General features: G+C 35.0%; 1 protein-coding gene across 1 annotated transcript in view; it reads left to right on the top strand.

The window, feature by feature from the left end:
• Positions 1-21,379, top strand: part of LOC122808654 (CD209 antigen-like protein E) — a 485,527-nt gene that overhangs the window by 259,586 nt on the left and 204,562 nt on the right. The window contains exon 4 of the mRNA XM_044079627.1: positions 3,104-3,255. Within this exon, the coding sequence (XP_043935562.1) occupies positions 3,104-3,255 (152 nt within the window). The remainder of the gene's footprint in view (positions 1-3,103; positions 3,256-21,379) is intronic.

Below are 21,379 nucleotides of genomic sequence, written 5' to 3'. Positions count from 1 at the left end.
AAGGTCACCCTGAAAAAACAATCAGTAAAAACTAAATGAAAACTCCAGCCAAGCTAGAACTTCCATTGAGTGACCTCCCAAACCACTAACATATCCATAGCTAGTGAAGTTTGGCTTTATTGGCCTGAAATTGTTCATTAAAATGACTTCAAACGTAAAAGTCATGGGCAATCAGAATTGCCATATAGCTGAAACACCTGATGTTCATAAGGGTCATTTGCATATATCCCATATGCCTCTGTTGCAGGAGGTTTGGGAGGTCACTCATTGGAAGTTCTAGCTTGGCTGGAGTTTTCATTTAGTTTTTACTGCTTAGTTTCAGTAAGAATTGCCATCCACAGCCTGATAAATATAAGCACAAGCTTTTCCAGACATAGGGTTTTTATACCATTCCCAGGTGCTGCTAATTTAAGAGGTAGGTCCCACCTCCCTCACCCATCTGGACATTTCTGTTACACTTTCCCTTGACTTCTTCTTTAGGTGAGATTTCTTGTGCTATCCTATTTGTAACTTAATGCTGTCATCAGCACCAAGTCCCACACCCCAAAGCTTTCTCATTTCTTGAATTCCAAAACTTAATATGTGCTTATTATATGACTATATGGTTAAACTAGCCATATCAATTCAACATTGTTCTACTATCTGTCAACATATTTACAATAAAAAATGTTTACTCTTAGACCTAGTAAGTACTCTCTAAAATAACACTTTTAAGTTGCATTCTGTTTTAACCCTGGCATTACGTGTGAGGGTTCATTTGTGTCCTCAGTTCTCTCAGTCTGAATATCTCTCTTCACTGTAAAAGAACATACTACGTATGCTTTTTCTTTTAAATATTTTTACTTTTGAAACAGTGGGCACAGTTCCTTTGATTGATCATTACTGGTCTGCAGCACTCTGTCCATCTGCCCTGGCCGTCTCCATTGCTCTGTCCATCTGCCCTGGCCGTCTCCATTGCTCTGTCCATCTGCCCTGGCCGTCTCCATTGCAGCTTGTTCCATTACTTGTTCCTTCTGCTGACTATGTCATTTCTCAAGTTTCTCTATCACTTCCTCTGGATTTGTAAATGCCTTTGCTGTTGTGTTTATGAATAATTTTATAAAAGATGGGTAGAGGAGCTTTAATCTCATATCTTAGAAAGTCTCTGAACAGGGATAAATGTGTTTCCATGTTCCCTAGCACATGTGAAAAGTCCAGATATACCAACACGGATGATTCCTCACACTTCAGTCTACCTCCCAGTTTCCAAGTTGGGATGGCACCTTTTCCTTTGTCAGGTATGTTGTAAAATGCATTATTATGGGCTGGGGATTCCTACTGTGATCCAGGGCAGGAGTCCAGACTGGCTTGTGTGATATTTAGCTCTGCAGTTGCACCTCCTTCAGTTGTGTGCATTCCAGCCTTTTTAGCTGCTCCTTCGTATGCCTTCTGGCACAGCATATATGCAGATATTCTTCCTTGTTGCTCTGTCCTCCTGACCTATTAGAGTGGCTGAAACAACTTTCACTTTTGGCTTTTGAAATAGCTGCCTTCCATTGAACTGTGTTTCTGCTGCTTTTATTTATTTTTTTGCATTCATTCATTCATCTGCATTTTAATCATTTGATTATAGGTATAAAACTTCATTGCTTACCCATTTGCAGCACAGCTTCTTTCATTATTTCCTTATTCATTTTCCTTTTGAAGGTCATTATACCACAGAGGTGACCTCGGGATAATTGTGATACTAATACATTATCTGAAATGGTATCAGAACTGGTTTTCTGCAAAGATGTTGTGTATTCAGTCATATATGGCCTAGAACAATTGTTCTTTAGAAAATGAAGTCCTCTGAAACTATGAACTGTATACTATGATACATCTGTTTTAAGGTATAAAGTGGCAGATTGTAATTTTGACACACTTGTTATATGAGTTGCATTCATCTAACTGTGTCCATTAATAGTGAGTAGTGAGTGCCCCCCCCCCACGTAACCTGTAAAAACGTCCTAACTAATGTACCCCCTCCTAATAAGTGCCCATGATACACTGGGACACAATTTAGTTGGATTGCACAGCTAGGCTGTTAATGCCCTGCTGGTTGGTTGTCTAGTATATACCTATGAAGCTTTGTGACTGTGGAGATAGCATGTTTAATTGAGAAGGAGGTGGGGAACTTTCCCCTAGGAAAAGTACTTGCTTTTTTCATTTGCTTATAATCATAATTGTTGTTACAATTTATTGTACTAGTTTGGATTTTTATTTTATTTTTTTTTTCGAGTAGTTATTCTTTTGGCATTTTACCTTGACAAAGCCAGCTTTGCTTATTTTAGAATACTATAAGTGTAGAATTTCATGAACATAGATACTTTAAGAAGTAATTGACTTTTAAATGGTTGATTGTCTTTTAACTGAAGTATTTAAGTAGACCTGTGTCTAATGGTTTTAGAAAGTCTGATGAAACGTTTTACAGAAACGTGAAAGCGCTTACTGATTTTGCAAATTAAAGAACCTTGTTTTGACTTTTTTGGTCAGCTTCGATTGTCTTGGTGTACAAAACTTTTGTTTTTCTCACTATTTTAGAAACCTCACACATTCACTTGCTCAATTCTCCTCAGGGCCAACAATCAGTGGAGAATAACCCAGATGAGTCCCTTTGGCAGGTGGGACTCATCTCTCCACGTGGAAGACCTCTTGGATCTAGAGCTTTTAATACCCCATGACTGAGGACAGGAATAGAAGTACAGAGGTTGTCATACTCTCTAGTTCTCTTTTTCTTTGGCTATTAGACTTGAAGTTTACATCTTTTGGCCTGAAGTTTACATTCTAACTTCCCCAATCCCACCTACCCGAGAGAGGAGCTGGCTTTGCATCATCATTACCCTCCATCTATATTGCCATTTATGGAGTCAAATGTGAAACTGAGTTTTGTACAAGCATGCTTTTGAAATTAGTATTATATCTTTTAATTTTTACCATTTGTGTGCATATTTTTAACAATTCTTCCGCTATCGTGTCAAGGCCTGTCTAAAAAACATAGCCTGTCCAATCAGTGTATGATATCAAGGCTTAAAATGGTGACAGCTAAAATTCAGATGGAAATTACTGTTTCTTGTTTTCTCAGGGACAATGTGTGTATTCTGTCCACCTGCATGGAAATTTTTCAAAAACAGCTGCTACCTTTTCTCCAACGAAATGCAGAACTGGAACAACAGCAGGCACCGTTGTTTGGAGATGAAATCTGACCTGGTGATTATTACAGATATGGATGAAATGGTAAGATGGCATTACCATTGCACTCAGCAAAGACAGAGGAGACAGTTTTATTATAAGTTATGCAGTGTGTATGCAATGCATTAAATCCTGATGACATTACAGTACAGTCACCACAGAGAGAGGAGACAGTTTTATTATAAGTTATGGAATATGTATGTAATGCATTAAATCCTGATGATATTACAAGTACAGTCACCATAGACAGAGGAGACAGTTTTTTTATAAGTTATGCAGTGTGTATGTAATGCTTTAAATCCTAATGACATTACAGTACTGTCAGCATAGACAGAGGAGACAGTTTTATTATAAGTTATGCAGTGTGTACGTAATGCATTAATTCCTGATGACATTACCACTACAGTCAGCATAGACAGAGGACACAGTTTTATTATAAGTTGTACAGTGTGTATGTAATGCATTAAATCCTGATTACATTAACAGTACAGTCAGCATAGACAGAGGACACAGTTTTATTATAAAAATAAACAGGCAAACCAACGTGTTTTTGCACAAGAAGCAGTCACTTTAATACAATAAAATCACTAGAGACTTAGCGCTTTCACCTTTTACAATCCAGGCATCATCAGAGTCAAATAAAAATTCACAACAGTCACATTAATAGGAAGAACAGACTGACATAATTTCCTGTAACATCATGCATCATGCAGGCGGCGGAGTGGTCATCATGAGACAGATTGATTATGTGTGCAGAATGTACTCTTTACTTAGTGAGGAAGGCACTTATGAGAGAGTTTCTCTTAGTGAACTCAATAGAGCATATGCCAAGATTGACATATTTTTGTTTGATGCTCTAAGTCAGGACACTTTGCCAGTGGATGAGTATGATTTTCTGAATTAGATACACTGAGAATTCCGATAATTTTCAGAATACCCAAAATTCACAGAAATATCAGTGACCCCCCTTTTAGACCAATTGTTGCCACTCAGGGTTCAAAAACTGAACCACTGGCTGCATTTGTTGATTATTTCTCGAAGAAAGTGGCCAACAATTTTGTTTATATCTTAAGAGATTCTTGGCATTGCTTAGAACAATTAAAAACAGCCAGGCTTGATAAGGATGACTTGGTTGTGGCAATTGACGTGGTTAACTTATTTACTGTGCTCCCCCATGACATAGGCTCAGAATATTTTTCAGAATGTTTAACACAAAGTGGACACTTGAATCAAACCCGAGTAAATCTACTGGTCGACCTGTTAGAAGTGGTGCTTAAAAATATTTTTTTGGTATTCGAAAGTGAATTTTTCCAACAAAAATCAGGTGTGGCCTTGGGTGCGAAATGTGCCCCAGTTTTTGCCATCCTGTTCTTGGCTGAATGGGAAAAGAGTTATGTATTCTCTTCTCCCTTTATATCCAGGATACATGTGTATTATAGATTTTTGGATGATACACTTATAGTTTGGAGAGGAACAACCTCTGAAGTGGCAGAATTTTTGAATTACATTAACACCACCACCCAATACCTAAAGTTCACCTATAGGGTAAACAAGAATGAAACTGATTATTTAGATATTCTTCTCGCAAAAGATAACTGCACAGGAGAACTATCATGTAACATATTTAGGAAATACACCTACGCTAATACATTATTGCATTTTGACAATTGTCATCCTGAACACCAGTGTAGGAGTGTAGTCAAGGGACAGATGGTCAGGCTGTCCAGGTTGATCAGTGATGACAAGAAATTTTCTGAAGAATTGTTCAAGTTGATTGAGATGTTCAAGGACAGGGGGTACCCTATTAAGCTTTTACTGTCAACTAAGAAAGAGGTAACCAAGAACCATACAACTAGGTTCTTACCCATCCTAAGAGGGGGTCATATTAATATTAACGTAAATCATGATGATGGCTCCAAAAATGATGTTATGATTTTACCATTTAATCGAGATGCCTCATATTTAAAGGGGACCGTGAAGAAAATTTGGGGAGTCTTATTAGACGATGACCTGAAAAACAAATTAGGGTCAGGGCCTAAGATTGTTTTCAGTAGAAGCAAAAATATTAAAGAAATTTTGGAGAGGGACATGGATACTAAAACAAACAATTATGCCTCTAGGATGCACAAATGTGGCTTCTGTTCAAGTTGCAGATTTATTAAAGACGGACCCCATGTCCAGATTGACTCATGGTAGGAACTTATTGTCCAGGGCGCTGTAATTGTAACACTAAAAATGTTGTTTATATTGCCACCTGCATTTCATGCCCTGCATTTTATATAGGCAAGACCACCAGGAAACTATATGACAGGATTATAGAACACAACAGGGATATTAGAAATGCAAAGTGTACCAGCGCTCTTTACACACACAGTTCAGAGTGTACAAATTTCAAAAGGTTCCTATTTTTGTTATTGATAAAGTTTTGGTCAGTACAAGAGGAGGCGACGTTGACCTTGATCTGCTGATCAAGAAAACTGAATGGCAATTAAGACTCAATGCCAGGGTGAAACCTGGAATTAATGACACAATTTCCATCTCGAGCACCTTGAAAAAAGAACAAAACAGGTTTAAATAAAGGCTCCTTCAAGTCTCAGTGAACGCTAGCAGTTTGTAGGAAAGAAAAAATTATTTTTAAATGTAATATTTTTGAACAATTTTTAACAACATATATATGGTTTTATTACTTAGTATTTTATTCTGTTATTGCAATAATTCTAATAGCATTGCTATCATTCATAAACTACTACATTATTCATGAATGCATGATGTTAAAGGAAACAATGTCAGTCTGTTCTTCCTATTAATGTGACTGTTGTGAATTCTTATTTGACTCTGATGATGCCTGGATTGTAAAAGGCGAAAGCACTCAGTCTCCGGTGATCTTATTGTATTAAGTGACTGCTTCTTGTGGAAGAACATGTTGGTTTGCCTGTTTATTTTTCTGCATTTAAAAAAAATGCTTTTGCATTTGTGGCTGCTGTCCATTTCACACTTTTATTATAAGTTATGTAGTGTGTATGTAATGCATTAAATCCTTAAACATTACAGTACAGTCACCACAGACAGAGGAGACAGTTTTATTATAAGTTATGTAGTGTGTATGTAATGCATTAAATCCTTAAACATTACAGTACAGTCACCACAGACAGAGGAGACAGTTTTATTATAAGTTATGTAGTGTGTATGTAATGCATTAAATCCTTAAACATTACAGTACAGTCACCACAGACAGAGGAGACAGTTTTATTATAAGTTATGCAGTGTGTATGTAATGCATTAAATCCTTAAACATTACAGTACAGTCACCACAGACAGAGGAGACAGTTTTATTATAAGTTATGCAGTGTGTATGTAATGCATTAAATCCTTAAACATTACAGTACAGTCACCACAGACAGAGGAGACAGTTTTATTATAAGTTATGCAGTGAGTATGAAATGCATTAAATCCTGAAGACATTACAGTACAGTCACCATAGACAGAGGAGACAGTTTTATTATAAGTTATGCAGTGAGTATGAAATGCATTAAATCCTGAAGACATTACAGTACAGTCACCATAGACAGAGGAGACAGTTTTATTATAAGTTATGCAGTGAGTATGGAATGCATTAAATCCTGAAGACATTACAGTACAGTCAGCATAGACAGAGGAGACAGTTTTATTATAAGTTATGTAGTGTGTATGTAATGCATTAAATCCTGATGATGTTACAGTACAGTCACCATAGACAGAGGAGACAGTTTTATTATAAGTTATGCAGTGAGTATGAAATGCATTAAATCCTGAAGACATTACAGTACAGTCACCATAGACAGAGGAGACAGTTTTATTATAAGTTATGCAGTGAGTATGAAATGCATTAAATCCTGAAGACATTACAGTACAGTCACCATAGACAGAGGAGACAGTTTTATTATAAGTTATGCAGTGAGTATGAAATGCATTAAATCTTGAAGACATTACAGTACAGTCACCATAGACAGAGGAGACAGTTTTATTATAAGTTATGCAGTGAGTATGAAATGCATTAAATCCTGAAGACATTACAGTACAGTCAGCATAGACAGAGGAGACAGTTTTATTATAAGTTATGTAGTGTGTATGTAATGCATTAAATCCTGATGATGTTACAGTACAGTCACCATAGACAGAGGAGACAGTTTTATTATAAGTTATGCAGTGTGTATGTAATGCATTAAATTCTGATGATATTACAGTACAGTCAGCATAGACAGAAGACACAGTTTTATTACAAGTTATGCAGTGTGTATGTAATGCATTAAATCCTGATGACATTACCAATACAGTCACATCAGGCATAGGAGACAATTTTATTATAAGTTGTACAGTGTGTATGTAATGCATTAAACTCCTGATGGTATTACCAGTATAGTCACCACAGGCAGAGGAGATAGTTTTATTATAAGTTTTGCAGTGTGTATGTAATGCATTAAATCCTGAAGACATTACAGTACAGTCACCATAGACAGAGGAGACAGTTTTATTATAAGTTATGCAGTGAGTATGAAATGCATTAAATCCTGAAGACATTACAGTACAGTCAGCATAGACAGAGGAGACAGTTTTATTATAAGTTATGTAGTGTGTATGTAATGCATTAAATCCTGATGATGTTACAGTACAGTCACCATAGACAGAGGAGACAGTTTTATTATAAGTTATGCAGTGTGTATGTAATGCATTAAATCCTGATGATATTACCAGTACAGTCACCAGAGACAGAGGAGACAGTTTTATTATAAGTTATGCAATGTGCATGTAATGCATTAAATCCTGATGACATTACAGTACTGTCAGCATACACAGAGGAGACAGTTTTATTATAAGTTATTCAGTGTGTATGTAATGCATTAAATCCTGATGATATTACCACTACAGTCACCAGAGACAGAGGAGGTAGTTTTATTATAACTTGTACATTGTGTATGTAATGCATTAAATCCTGATGAGATTACTAGTACAGTCACCATAGACATAGGAGACAGTTTTATTATAAGTTATGCAATGTGTATGTAATGCATTAAATCCTGATGACATTACAGGTACAGTCACTATAGACAGAGGAGACAGTTTTATTATAAGTTATGCAGTGCGTATGTAATGCCTTAAATCCTTATTTCCTTACAGTACAGACACCATAGACAGGGTAGACAGTTTCATTACAGATTATGCAGTGTGTATGTAATGCATTAAATCCTGATGATATTACCAGTATAGTCACCATAGACAGAGGAGACAGTTTTATTATAAGTTGTACAGGGTGTATGTATTACATTAAATCCTGATGACATTACCAGTACAGTCAGCATAGACAGATGAGACAGTTTTATTATAAGTTATGTGTTGTGTATGTAATGCATTACATCCTGATGACATTACCAGTGCAGTCACCATATACAGAGGAAACAGTTTTGTTATAAGTTATGTGTTGTGTATGTAATGCATTACATCCTGATGACATTACCAGTGCAGTCACCATAGACAGAGGAAAGTTTTATTATAAGTTATGTAGTGTGTATGTAATGCATTACATCCTGATGACATTACCAGTACAGTCAGCATAGACAGAGGAGACAGTTTTATTATAAGATATGCAGTGTGTATGTATTGCATTAAATACTGATGACATTACCAGTACAGACAGCATAGACAGATGAGGCAGTTTTATTATAAGTTGTGCAGTGTGCATGTAATGCTTTAAATCCTGATTACATTACCAGTACAGGCTTCATAGACAGAGGAGACAGTTTTATTATAAGTTGTATAGTGTGTATGTAATGCATTACTTCCTGATGACATTACCGCTACAGTCAGCATGGACAGAGGAGACAGTTTTATTATACGTTGTACAGTGTATATGTAATGCATTATATCCTGGTGATATTACCACTACAGTAACCACAGACAAAGGAGACTGTTTTATTATAAGTTATGCGGTGTGTATTTAATGTATTAAGTCCTGATGACATTACAGTACAGTCAGCATAGACAGAGAAGACGGTTTTATTATAAGTTGTACAGTGTGCAGGTAATGCATTAAATCCTGATGACATTACAGATACAGTCACTATAGACAGTGGTGACAGTTTTATTGTACTTTATGCAGTATGTATGCAATGCATTAAATCCCGATGATATTACCAGTATAGTCACCATAGACAGAGGCGACAGTTTTATTATAAGTTATGCAGTGTGTATGTATTGCATTAAATCCTGATGACATTACCAGTACAGTCACCATAGACAGAGGAGACAGTTTTATTATAGGTTGTACCGTGAGTAAGTAATGCATTAAATCCTGATGACATTACCATTACAGTCACCAAAGACAGAGGAGACAGTTTTAATATAAGTTATGCAGTGTGTATGTAATGCATTAAATCCTGATATTACCAGTGCAGTCAGCATAGACAGAGGAGACAGTTTTATTATAAGTTGTACAGTGTGTATGTAATGCAGTAGATCCTGATGACATTACAGTACACTCACCAAAGACAGAGGAGCTAGTTTTATTATAAGTCATGCAGTGTGTGTGTAATGCATTAAATCCTGATGACATTACCAGTATAGTCACCACAGACAGAGGAGACAGTTTTATTATACGTTATGCAGTGTGAATGTAATGCATTAAATTCTGATGATATTACCAGCACAGTCAGCATAGACAAAGTAGACAGTTTTATTATAAGTTGTACAGTGTGTATGTAATGCATTAAATCTGGATGATTTTAACTGTATAGTCAACACAGCCAGAAAAGACCGTTTTATTATAAGTTATGCAGTGTGCATGTAATGCATTAAATCCTTATTACATTACAGTGCAGACACCATAGACAGAGGAGACAGTTTCATTACACGTTATGCAGTGTGCATGTAATGCATTAAATCCTGATGATATTACCAGTACAGTCACCATAGACAAAGGAGAACGTTTTATTATAATTTGTATAGTGTGTATGTAATGCATTAAATCCTGATGATATTAGAAGTACAGTCACCATAGACAAGGACACTGTTTTATTATTATTATTATTATTATTATGTAATGACATAAATCCTGATTACATTACCAGTAAAGACAGCATAGACAGAGGAGACAGTTTTATTATAAGTTATGTAGTGTGTATGTAATGCATTACATCCTGATGATATTACCAGTACAGTCACCATAGATAGAGGAGACAGTTTTATTATAAGTTGTACAGTGTGTATGTAATGCATTAAATCCTGATGACATTACCAGTACAGTCACCGTAGACAGAGGAGACAGTTTTATTATGCATTATGCAGTGTGTATGTAATGCATTAAATCCTGATATTACCAGTGCAGTCAGCATAGACAGAGGAGACAGTTTTATTATAAGTTGTACAGTGTGTATGTAATTAGATCCTGATGACATTACAGTACGCTCACCATAGACAGAGGAGCTAGTTTTATTATAAGTCATGCAGTGTGTGTGTAATGCATTAAATCATGATGACATTACCAGTGCAGTCAGCATAGACAAAGTAGACTGTTTTATTATAAGTTGTACAGTGTGTATGTAATGCATTAAATCTGGATGATTTTAACCATATAGTCAACACAGCCAGAAAAGGCCATTTTATTATAAGTTATGCAGTGTGTATGTAATGCATTAAATCCTGATGATATTACCAGTACAGTTACCATAGACAGAGGAGAACGTTTTATTATAATTTGTATAATGTGTATGTAATGCATTAAATCCTGATGATATTAGAAGTACAGTCACCATAGACAAGGACACTGTTTTATTATAAGTTATGCAGTGTGTATGTAATGACTTAGATCCTGATTACATTACCAGTAAAGACAGCATAGACAGAGGAGACAGTTTTATTATAAGTTATGTAGTGTGTATGTAATGCATTACATCCTGGTGATATTACCAGTACAGTCACCATAGATAGAGGAGACAGTTTTTATAAGATATGCAGTGTTTATGTAATGCATTACATCCTGAAGACATTACCAGTACAGTCAGCATAGACAGAGGAGACAGTTTTATTATAAGATATGCAGTGTGTCTGTATTGCATTAAATCCTGATTACATTACCTGTACAGACAGCATAGACAGAGGAGGCAGTTTTATTATAAGTTGTACAGTGTGCATGTCATGCTTTAAATCCTGATTACATTACCAGTACAGACAGCATAGACAGAGCAGACAGTTTTATTATAAGTTGTATAGTGTGTATGTAATGCATTAAATCCTGATGATATTTCCAGTACAGTCACCATAGACAGAGGAGACAGTTTTATTATAAGTTTTACAGCATGTATGCAATGAATGAAATCCTGATGACATTACAGGTTCAGTCACTATAGACAGAGGAAACAGTTTTATTATACGTTATGCAGTGTGTATGTAATGCATTAAATCTTGATGATATTACCACTACAGTCAGCACAGATAGAGGAGACAGTTTTATTATAAGTTGTATAGTGTGTATGTAATGCATTAATTCCTGATGACATTCCCAGTACAGTCACCCTAGACAGAGGAGACAGTTTTATTATAAGTTATGCAGCGTGTATATAATGCATTAAATCCTGATGATATTACCAATACAGTCACATCAGGCATAGGAGACAGTTATGTAGTGTGTATGTAATGCACTAAAGCCTGATGATATTACAGTACACTCAGCATAGACAGAGGAGCCAGTTTTATTATAAGCTGTACAGTGTGTTTGTAATGCATTACATCCTGATGACATTACCAGAGCAGTCAGCATAGACAGAGGAGACAGTTTAATTATAAGTTGTACAGTGTGTTTGTAATGCATAAATCATGATGATATCATACTACAGTCAGTATGGACGGAGGACACAGTTTTATTATAAGTTATGCAGTTTGTATGTAATGCATTAAATCTTGATGATATTACCATTACAATTAGCATAGACAGCGGAGATAGTTTTATTATAAGTTATGTAGTGTGAATGTAATGCATTAAATCCAGATGACATTACCAGTGCAGTCAGCATAGACAGAGGACACAGTTTTATTATAAGTTGTACAGTGTGTAGGTAAATGCATTAAATCCTGATGATATTACCATTACAATTAGCATAGACAGCGGAGATAGTTTTATTATAAGTTATGTAGTGTGAATGTAATGCATTAAATCCAGATGACATTACCAGTGCAGTCAGCATAGACAGAGGACACAGTTTTATTATAAGTTGTACAGTGTGTATGCAATGCATTACATCCTGATGACATTACCACTACAGTCAGCATAGACAGAGGAGACAGTTTTATATTAGTTGCACAGTGTGTATGTAATGCATTAAATCCAGATGATATTACAAGTACAGTCAGCACAGAGAGGAGAAAGTTTTATTTTAAATTGTTTAGTGTGTATGTAATGCATTAAATCTTAATAACATTACCAGTACAGTCAGCATAGACAGATGAGGCAGACTTATTATAAGTTATGCAGTGTGTATGTAATGCATTAAATCCCGATGACATTATAGTACATTCACCATAGACAGCGGAGACAGTTTTATTATGTTATGTAGTGTGTGTATGTAATACATTAAATCCTGATGATATTACCAGTACAGTTAGCATAGACAGAGGAGACAGTTTTATTATAAGTTGTACAGTGTGTAGGTAATGCATTAAATCCTGGTGATATTACATGTACAGTCACCACAGAGAGAGGATACAGCTTTTATTATAAGTTATGTACTGTGTATGCAATGCATTAAATCATGATGACATTACCACTACAGTCAGCATAGACACCGGAGACAGTTTTATTATTAGTTATGCAGTGTCTATGTGATGCATTAAATTTTGCTGATATTACAGCTACAGGCAACATAGACAGAGGGGACAGTTTTATTATAACTTATGCAGTTTGTATGTAATGAATTAAATCATGATGACATTAAAGGTGCAGTCACTATAGTCAGAGGAGTCACTTTTATTATGTTATGCAGTGTGTGTATAATGCATTAAATCCTGACAATATTACCAGTACAGTCAGCATAGACAGAGGAGACAGTTTTATTAAAAGTTATGTAGTATGTATGTAACACATTAAATCCTGATGATATTACCAGTACAGTCACCATAGACAGAGGAGACAGTTTTATTATAAGTTGTGCAGTGTGTATGCAATGCATTAAATCCTGATGATATTACCAGTACAGACAACATAGACAAAGGAGACAGTTTTATTATAAGTTGTAGAGTGTGTATGTAATGCATTAATTCCTGATGACATTACATTACAGTCACCATAGACAGAGGAGACAGTTTTATTATATGTTATGCAGTGTGTATGTAATGCATTAAATCCTGATGACATTACCAGTACATTCACCATAGACAGAGGAGACAGTTTTATTATAAGTTATGCAGTGTATATGTAATGCATTAAATCCTGATGGTATTAACAGTACAGAAAGCATAGACAGAGGAGACAGTTTTATTATAAGTTGTACAGTGTGTATGTAATGCATTAATTCCTGATGGCATTAGCAGTACAGTCACCATAGACAGAGGAGACAGTTTTATTATAAGTTATGCAGTGTATATGTAATGCATTAAATCCTGATGATATTAACAGTACAGAAAGCATAGACAGAGGAGACAGTTTTATTATAAGTTATGCAGTGTGCATGTAATGCACTAAATCCTGATGATATTACCAGTACAGTCACCATAGACAAAGGAGAACGTTTTATTATAATTTGTATAGTGTGTATGTAATGCATTAAATCCTGATGATATTAGAAGTACAGTCTCCATAGACAAGGACACTGTTTTATTATTATTATTATTATTATTATGTAATGACATAAATCCTGATTACATTACCAGTAAAGACAGCATAGACAGAGGAGACAGTTTTATTATAAGTTATGTAGTGTGTATGTAATGCATTACATCCTGATGATATTACCAGTACAGTCACCATAGATAGAGGAGACAGTTTTATTATAAGTTGTACAGTGTGTATGTAATGCATTAAATCCTGATGACATTACCAGTACAGTCACCGTAGACAGAGGGACAGTTTTATTATGCATTATGCAGTGTGTATGTAATGCATTAAATCCTGATATTACCAGTGCAGTCAGCATAGACAGAGGAGACAGTTTTATTATAAGTTGTACAGTGTGTATGTAATTAGATCCTGATGACATTACAGTACGCTCACCATAGACAGAGGAGCTAGTTTTATTATAAGTCATGCAGTGTGTGTGTAATGCATTAAATCATGATGACATTACCAGTGCAGTCAGCATAGACAAAGTAGACTGTTTTATTATAAGTTGTACAGTGTGTATGTAATGCATTAAATCTGGATGATTTTAACCATATAGTCAACACAGCCAGAAAAGGCCATTTTATTATAAGTTATGCAGTGTGTATGTAATGCATTAAATCCTGATGATATTACCAGTACAGTTACCATAGACAGAGGAGAACGTTTTATTATAATTTGTATAATGTGTATGTAATGCATTAAATCCTGATGATATTAGAAGTACAGTCACCATAGACAAGGACACTGTTTTATTATAAGTTATGCAGTGTGTATGTAATGACTTAGATCCTGATTACATTACCAGTAAAGACAGCATAGACAGAGGAGACAGTTTTATTATAAGTTATGTAGTGTGTATGTAATGCATTACATCCTGGTGATATTACCAGTACAGTCACCATAGATAGAGGAGACAGTTTTTTTATAAGATATGCAGTGTTTATGTAATGCATTACATCCTGAAGACATTACCAGTACAGTCAGCATAGACAGAGGAGACAGTTTTATTATAAGATATGCAGTGTGTCTGTATTGCATTAAATCCTGATTACATTACCTGTACAGACAGCATAGACAGAGGAGGCAGTTTTATTATAAGTTGTACAGTGTGCATGTCATGCTTTAAATCCTGATTACATTACCAGTACAGACAGCATAGACAGAGCAGACAGTTTTATTATAAGTTGTATAGTGTGTATGTAATGCATTAAATCCTGATGATATTTCCAGTACAGTCACCATAGACAGAGGAGACAGTTTTATTATAAGTTTTACAGCATGTATGCAATGAATGAAATCCTGATGACATTACAGGTTCAGTCACTATAGACAGAGGAAACAGTTTTATTATACGTTATGCAGTGTGTATGTAATGCATTAAATCCTGATGATATTACCACTACAGTCAGCACAGATAGAGGAGACAGTTTTATTATAAGTTGTATAGTGTGTATGTAATGCATTAATTCCTGATGACATTCCCAGTACAGTCACCCTAGACAGAGGAGACAGTTTTATTATAAGTTATGCAGCGTGTATATAATGCATTAAATCCTGATGATATTACCAATACAGTCACATCAGGCATAGGAGACAGTTATGTAGTGTGTATGTAATGCACTAAAGCCTGATGATATTACAGTACACTCAGCATAGACAGAGGAGCCAGTTTTATTATAAGCTGTACAGTGTGTTTGTAATGCATTACATCCTGATGACATTACCAGAGCAGTCAGCATAGACAGAGGAGACAGTTTAATTATAAGTTGTACAGTGTGTTTGTAATGCATAAATCATGATGATATCATACTACAGTCAGTATGGACGGAGGACACAGTTTTATTATAAGTTATGCAGTTTGTATGTAATGCATTAAATCTTGATGATATTACCATTACAATTAGCATAGACAGCGGAGATAGTTTTATTATAAGTTATGTAGTGTGAATGTAATGCATTAAATCCAGATGACATTACCAGTGCAGTCAGCATAGACAGAGGACACAGTTTTATTATAAGTTGTACAGTGTGTAGGTAAATGCATTAAATCCTGATGATATTACCATTACAATTAGCATAGACAGCGGAGATAGTTTTATTATAAGTTATGTAGTGTGAATGTAATGCATTAAATCCAGATGACATTACCAGTGCAGTCAGCATAGACAGAGGACACAGTTTTATTATAAGTTGTACAGTGTGTATGCAATGCATTACATCCTGATGACATTACCACTACAGTCAGCATAGACAGAGGAGACAGTTTTATATTAGTTGCACAGTGTGTATGTAATGCATTAAATCCAGATGATATTACAAGTACAGTCAGCACAGAGAGAGGAGAAAGTTTTATTTTAAATTGTTTAGTGTGTATGTAATGCATTAAATCTTAATAACATTACCAGTACAGTCAGCATAGACAGATGAGGCAGACTTATTATAAGTTATGCAGTGTGTATGTAATGCATTAAATCCCGATGACATTATAGTACATTCACCATAGACAGTGGAGACAGTTTTATTATGTTATGTAGTGTGTGTATGTAATACATTAAATCCTGATGATATTACCAGTACAGTTAGCATAGACAGAGGAGACAGTTTTATTATAAGTTGTACAGTGTGTAGGTAATGCATTAAATCCTGGTGATATTACATGTACAGTCACCACAGAGAGAGGATACAGCTTTTATTATAAGTTATGTACTGTGTATGCAATGCATTAAATCATGATGACATTACCACTACAGTCAGCATAGACACCGGAGACAGTTTTATTATTAGTTATGCAGTGTCTATGTGATGCATTAAATTTTGCTGATATTACAGCTACAGGCAACATAGACAGAGGAGACAGTTTTATTATAACTTATGCAGTTTGTATGTAATGAATTAAATCATGATGACATTAAAGGTGCAGTCACTATAGTCAGAGGAGTCACTTTTATTATGTTATGCAGTGTGTGTATAATGCATTAAATCCTGACAATATTACCAGTACAGTCAGCATAGACAGAGGAGACAGTTTTATTATAAGTTATGTAGTATGTATGTAACACATTAAATCCTGATGATATTACCAGTACAGTCACCATAGACAGAGGAGACAGTTTTATTATAAGTTGTGCAGTGTGTATGCAATGCATTAAATCCTGATGATATTACCAGTACAGACAACATAGACAAAGGAGACAGTTTTATTATAAGTTGTAGAGTGTGTATGTAATGCATTAATTCCTGATGACATTACATTACAGTCACCATAGACAGAGGAGACAGTTTTATTATATGTTATGCAGTGTGTATGTAATGCATTAAATCCTGATGACATTACCAGTACATTCACCATAGACAGAGGAGACAGTTTTATTATAAGTTATGCAGTGTATATGTAATGCATTAAATCCTGATGATATTAACAGTACAGAAAGCATAGACAGAGGAGACAGTTTTATTATAAGTTGTACAGTGTGTATGTAATGCATTAATTCCTGATGGCATTAGCAGTACAGTCACCATAGACAGAGGAGACAGTTTTATTATAAGTTATGCAGTGTATATGTAATGCATTAAATCCTGATGATATTAACAGTACAGAAAGCATAGACAGAGGAGACAGTTTTATTATAAGTTATGCAGTGTGCATGTAATGCACTAAATCCTGATGATATTACCAGTACAATCACCACAGACAGAGGACACAGTTTTATTATAAGTTGTAGAGTGCGTAGGTAATGCATTAAATCCTGATGGTATTACCACTACAATTAGCATAGACAGCGGAGATAGTTTTATTATAAGTTTTGTAGTGTGGATGTAATGCATTAAATACAAATGATATTACCAGTGCAGTCAGCATAGACAGAGGACACAGTTTTATTATAAGTTGTACAGTGTGTATGTAATGCATTACATCCTGATGACATTACCACTACAGTCAGCATAGACAGAGGAGATGGTTTTATTATAAGTTGCAAGGTGTATGTAATGTATTAAATCCTGATGATATTACAAGTAAAGTCACCACAGAGAGAGGAGACAGTTTTATTACAAGTTATGTATTGTGTATGTAATGCATTAAACCCTGATAACATTACCAGTACAGTCAGCATATACAGATGAGGCAGACTTATTATGTTATGCAGTGTGTATGTAATGCATTAAATCCTCATAATATTACCTGTACAGTCACCATAGACAGACTAGACAGTTTTATTATAAGTTGTACAGTATGTAGATAATGCATTAAATCCTGATGACATTACAGTACAGTCAGCACAGAGATAGGATAAAGTTTCATTTTAAGTTGTACAGTGTCTATGTAATGCATTAAATCCTGATGATATTACAAGTCAAGTCACCACAGAGAGAGGAGACAGTTTTATTATAAGTTATGTAGTGTGTATGTAATGCATTAAATCTGGAATACTTTACCAGTGCAGTCAGCATAGACAGAGGACACAGTTTTCTTATATGTTATGCAGTGTGCATGTAATGCATTAAACTCTGATGATATTACCAGTAGAGTTAGGATAGATAGAGGAGACAGTTTTATTATAAGTTGTACAGTTTGCATGTAATGCATTAAATCCTGATAACATTACCAGTACAGTCAGCATAGACAGATGAGGCAGATGTATTATACGTTATGCAGTGTGTATGTAATGCATTAAACCCTGATAACATTACCAGTACAGTCAGCATATACAGATGAGGCAGACTTATTATGTTATGCAGTGTGTATGTAATGCATTAAATCCTCATAATATTACCTGTACAGTCACCATAGACAGACTAGACAGTTTTTTATAAGTTGCACAGTGTGTACATAATGCATTAAATCCTGATGACATTACAGTTCATTCACCATAGACAGAAAAAGTGGTTTTATTATACGTTATGCAGTGTGTATGTAATTCATTAAATCCTGATGATATTACCAGTCCAGACAGTATAGAACAGGGAGACAGTTTTATTATAAGTTGTACAGTGTGTATGTAATGCATAAAATCCTGATTGCATTAAAGTACAGACACCATAGACAGAGGAGTCCATTTTATTACACGTTATGCAGTGTGTATGTATTCTATAAAATCCAGATGATATTACCAGTACAGTCACCATAGACAGAGGAGACAGTTTTATTATAAGTTTTACAGCATGTATGCAATGAATGAAATCCTGATGACATTACAGGTTCAGTCACTATAGACAGAGGAAACAGTTTTATTATACGTTATGCAGTGTGTATGTAATGCATTAAATCTTGATGATATTACCACTACAGTCAGCACAGATAGAGGAGACAGTTTTATTATAAGTTGTATAGTGTGTATGTAATGCATTAATTCCTGATGACATTCCCAGTAGTCACTCTAGACAGAGGAGACAGTTTTATTATAAGTTATGCAGCGTGTATATAATGCATTAAATCCTGATGATATTACCAATACAGTCACATCAGGCATAGGAGACAGTTATGTAGTGTGTATGTAATGCACTAAAGCCTGATGATATTACAGTACTCTCAGCATAGACAGAGGAGCCAGTTTTATTATAAGCGGTACAGTGTGTTTGTAATGCATTACATCCTGATGACATTACCAGAGCAGTCAGCATAGACAGAGGAGACAGTTTAATTATAAGTTGTACAGTGTGTTTGTAATGCATAAATCCTGATGATATCATACTACAGTCAGTATGGACGGAGGAAACAGTTTTATTATAAGTTATGCAGTTTGTATGTAATGCATTAAATCCTGATGATATTACGGTACACTCAGCATAGACAGAGGACACAGTTTTATTATAAGTTGTACAGTGTGTAGGTAAATGCATTAAATCCTGATGATATTACCACTACAATTAGCATAGACAGCGGAGATAGTTTTATTATAAGTTATGTAGTGTGAATGTAATGCATTAAATCCAGATGACATTACCAGTGCAGTCAGCATAGACAGAGGACACAGTTTTATTATAAGTTGTACAGTGTGTATGCAATGCATTACATCCTGATGACATTACCACTACAGTCAGCATAGACAGAGGAGACAGTTTTATATTAGTTGCACAGTGTGTATGTAATGCATTAAATCCAGATGATATTACAAGTACAGTCAGCACAGAGAGAGGAGAAAGTTTTATTTTAAATTGTTTAGTGTGTATGTAATGCATTAAATCTTAATAACATTCCCAGTACAGTCAGCATAGACAGATGAGGCAGACTTATTATAAGTTATGCAGTGTGTATGTAATGCATTAAATCCTGATGACATTACAGTACATTCACCATAGACAGAGGAGACAGTTTTATTATGTTATGCAGTGTGTGTATGTAATACATTAAATCCTGATGATATTACCAGTACAGTTAGCATAGACAGAGGAGACAGTTTTATTATAAGTTGTACAGTGTGTAGGTAATGCATTAAATCCTGATGATATTACATGTACAGTCACCACAGAGAGAGGATACAGCTTTTATTATAAGTTATGTACTGTGTATGCAATGCATTAAATCATGATGACATTACCACTACAGTCAGCATAGACACCGGAGACAGTTTTATTATAAGTTATGCACTGTGTATGTAATGCATTAAATCCTGATGACATTACCATTACAGTCAACACAGACAGAGGAGAAAGTTTTATTATTAGTTATGCAGTGTCTATGTGATGCATTAAATTTTGATGATATTACAGCTACAGGCAACATAGACAGAGGAGACAGTTTTATTATAACTTATGCAGTTTGTATGTAATGCATTAAATCCTGATGACATTAAAGGTGCAGTCACTATAGTCAGAGGAGTCACTTTTATTATGTTATGCAGTGTGTATATAATGCATTAAATCCTGACAATATTACCAGTACAGTCACCATAGACAGAGGAGACAGTTTTATTATAAGTTGTGCAGTGTGTATGCAATGCATTAAATCCTGATGATATTACCAGTACAGACAACATAGACAAAGGAGACAGTTTTATTATAAGTTGTAGAGTGTGTATGTAATGCATTAATTCCTGATGACATTACATTACAGTCACCATAGACAGAGGAGACAGTTTTATTATATGTTATGCAGTGTGTATGTAATGCATTAAATCCTGATGACATTACCAGTACATTCATCATAGACAGAGGAGACAGTTTTATTATAAGTTATGCAGTGTATATGTAATGTATTAAATCCTGATGATATTAACAGTACAGAAAGCATAGACAGAGGAGACAGTTTTATTATAAGTTGTACAGTGTGTGTGCAATCCATTAATTCCTGATGGCATTAGCAGTACAGTCACCATAGACAGAGGAGAC

This window comes from Protopterus annectens, chromosome 8.part0 (genome assembly GCF_019279795.1).
Source record: "Protopterus annectens isolate FY-2018-M chromosome 8.part0, PAN1.0, whole genome shotgun sequence".
In the NCBI taxonomy this organism is placed as follows: Eukaryota; Metazoa; Chordata; order Ceratodontiformes; family Protopteridae; genus Protopterus; species Protopterus annectens.
The sequence above is the reverse complement of the archived record's forward strand: the minus strand, read 5'-3'. Positions and strand labels throughout refer to the sequence as shown.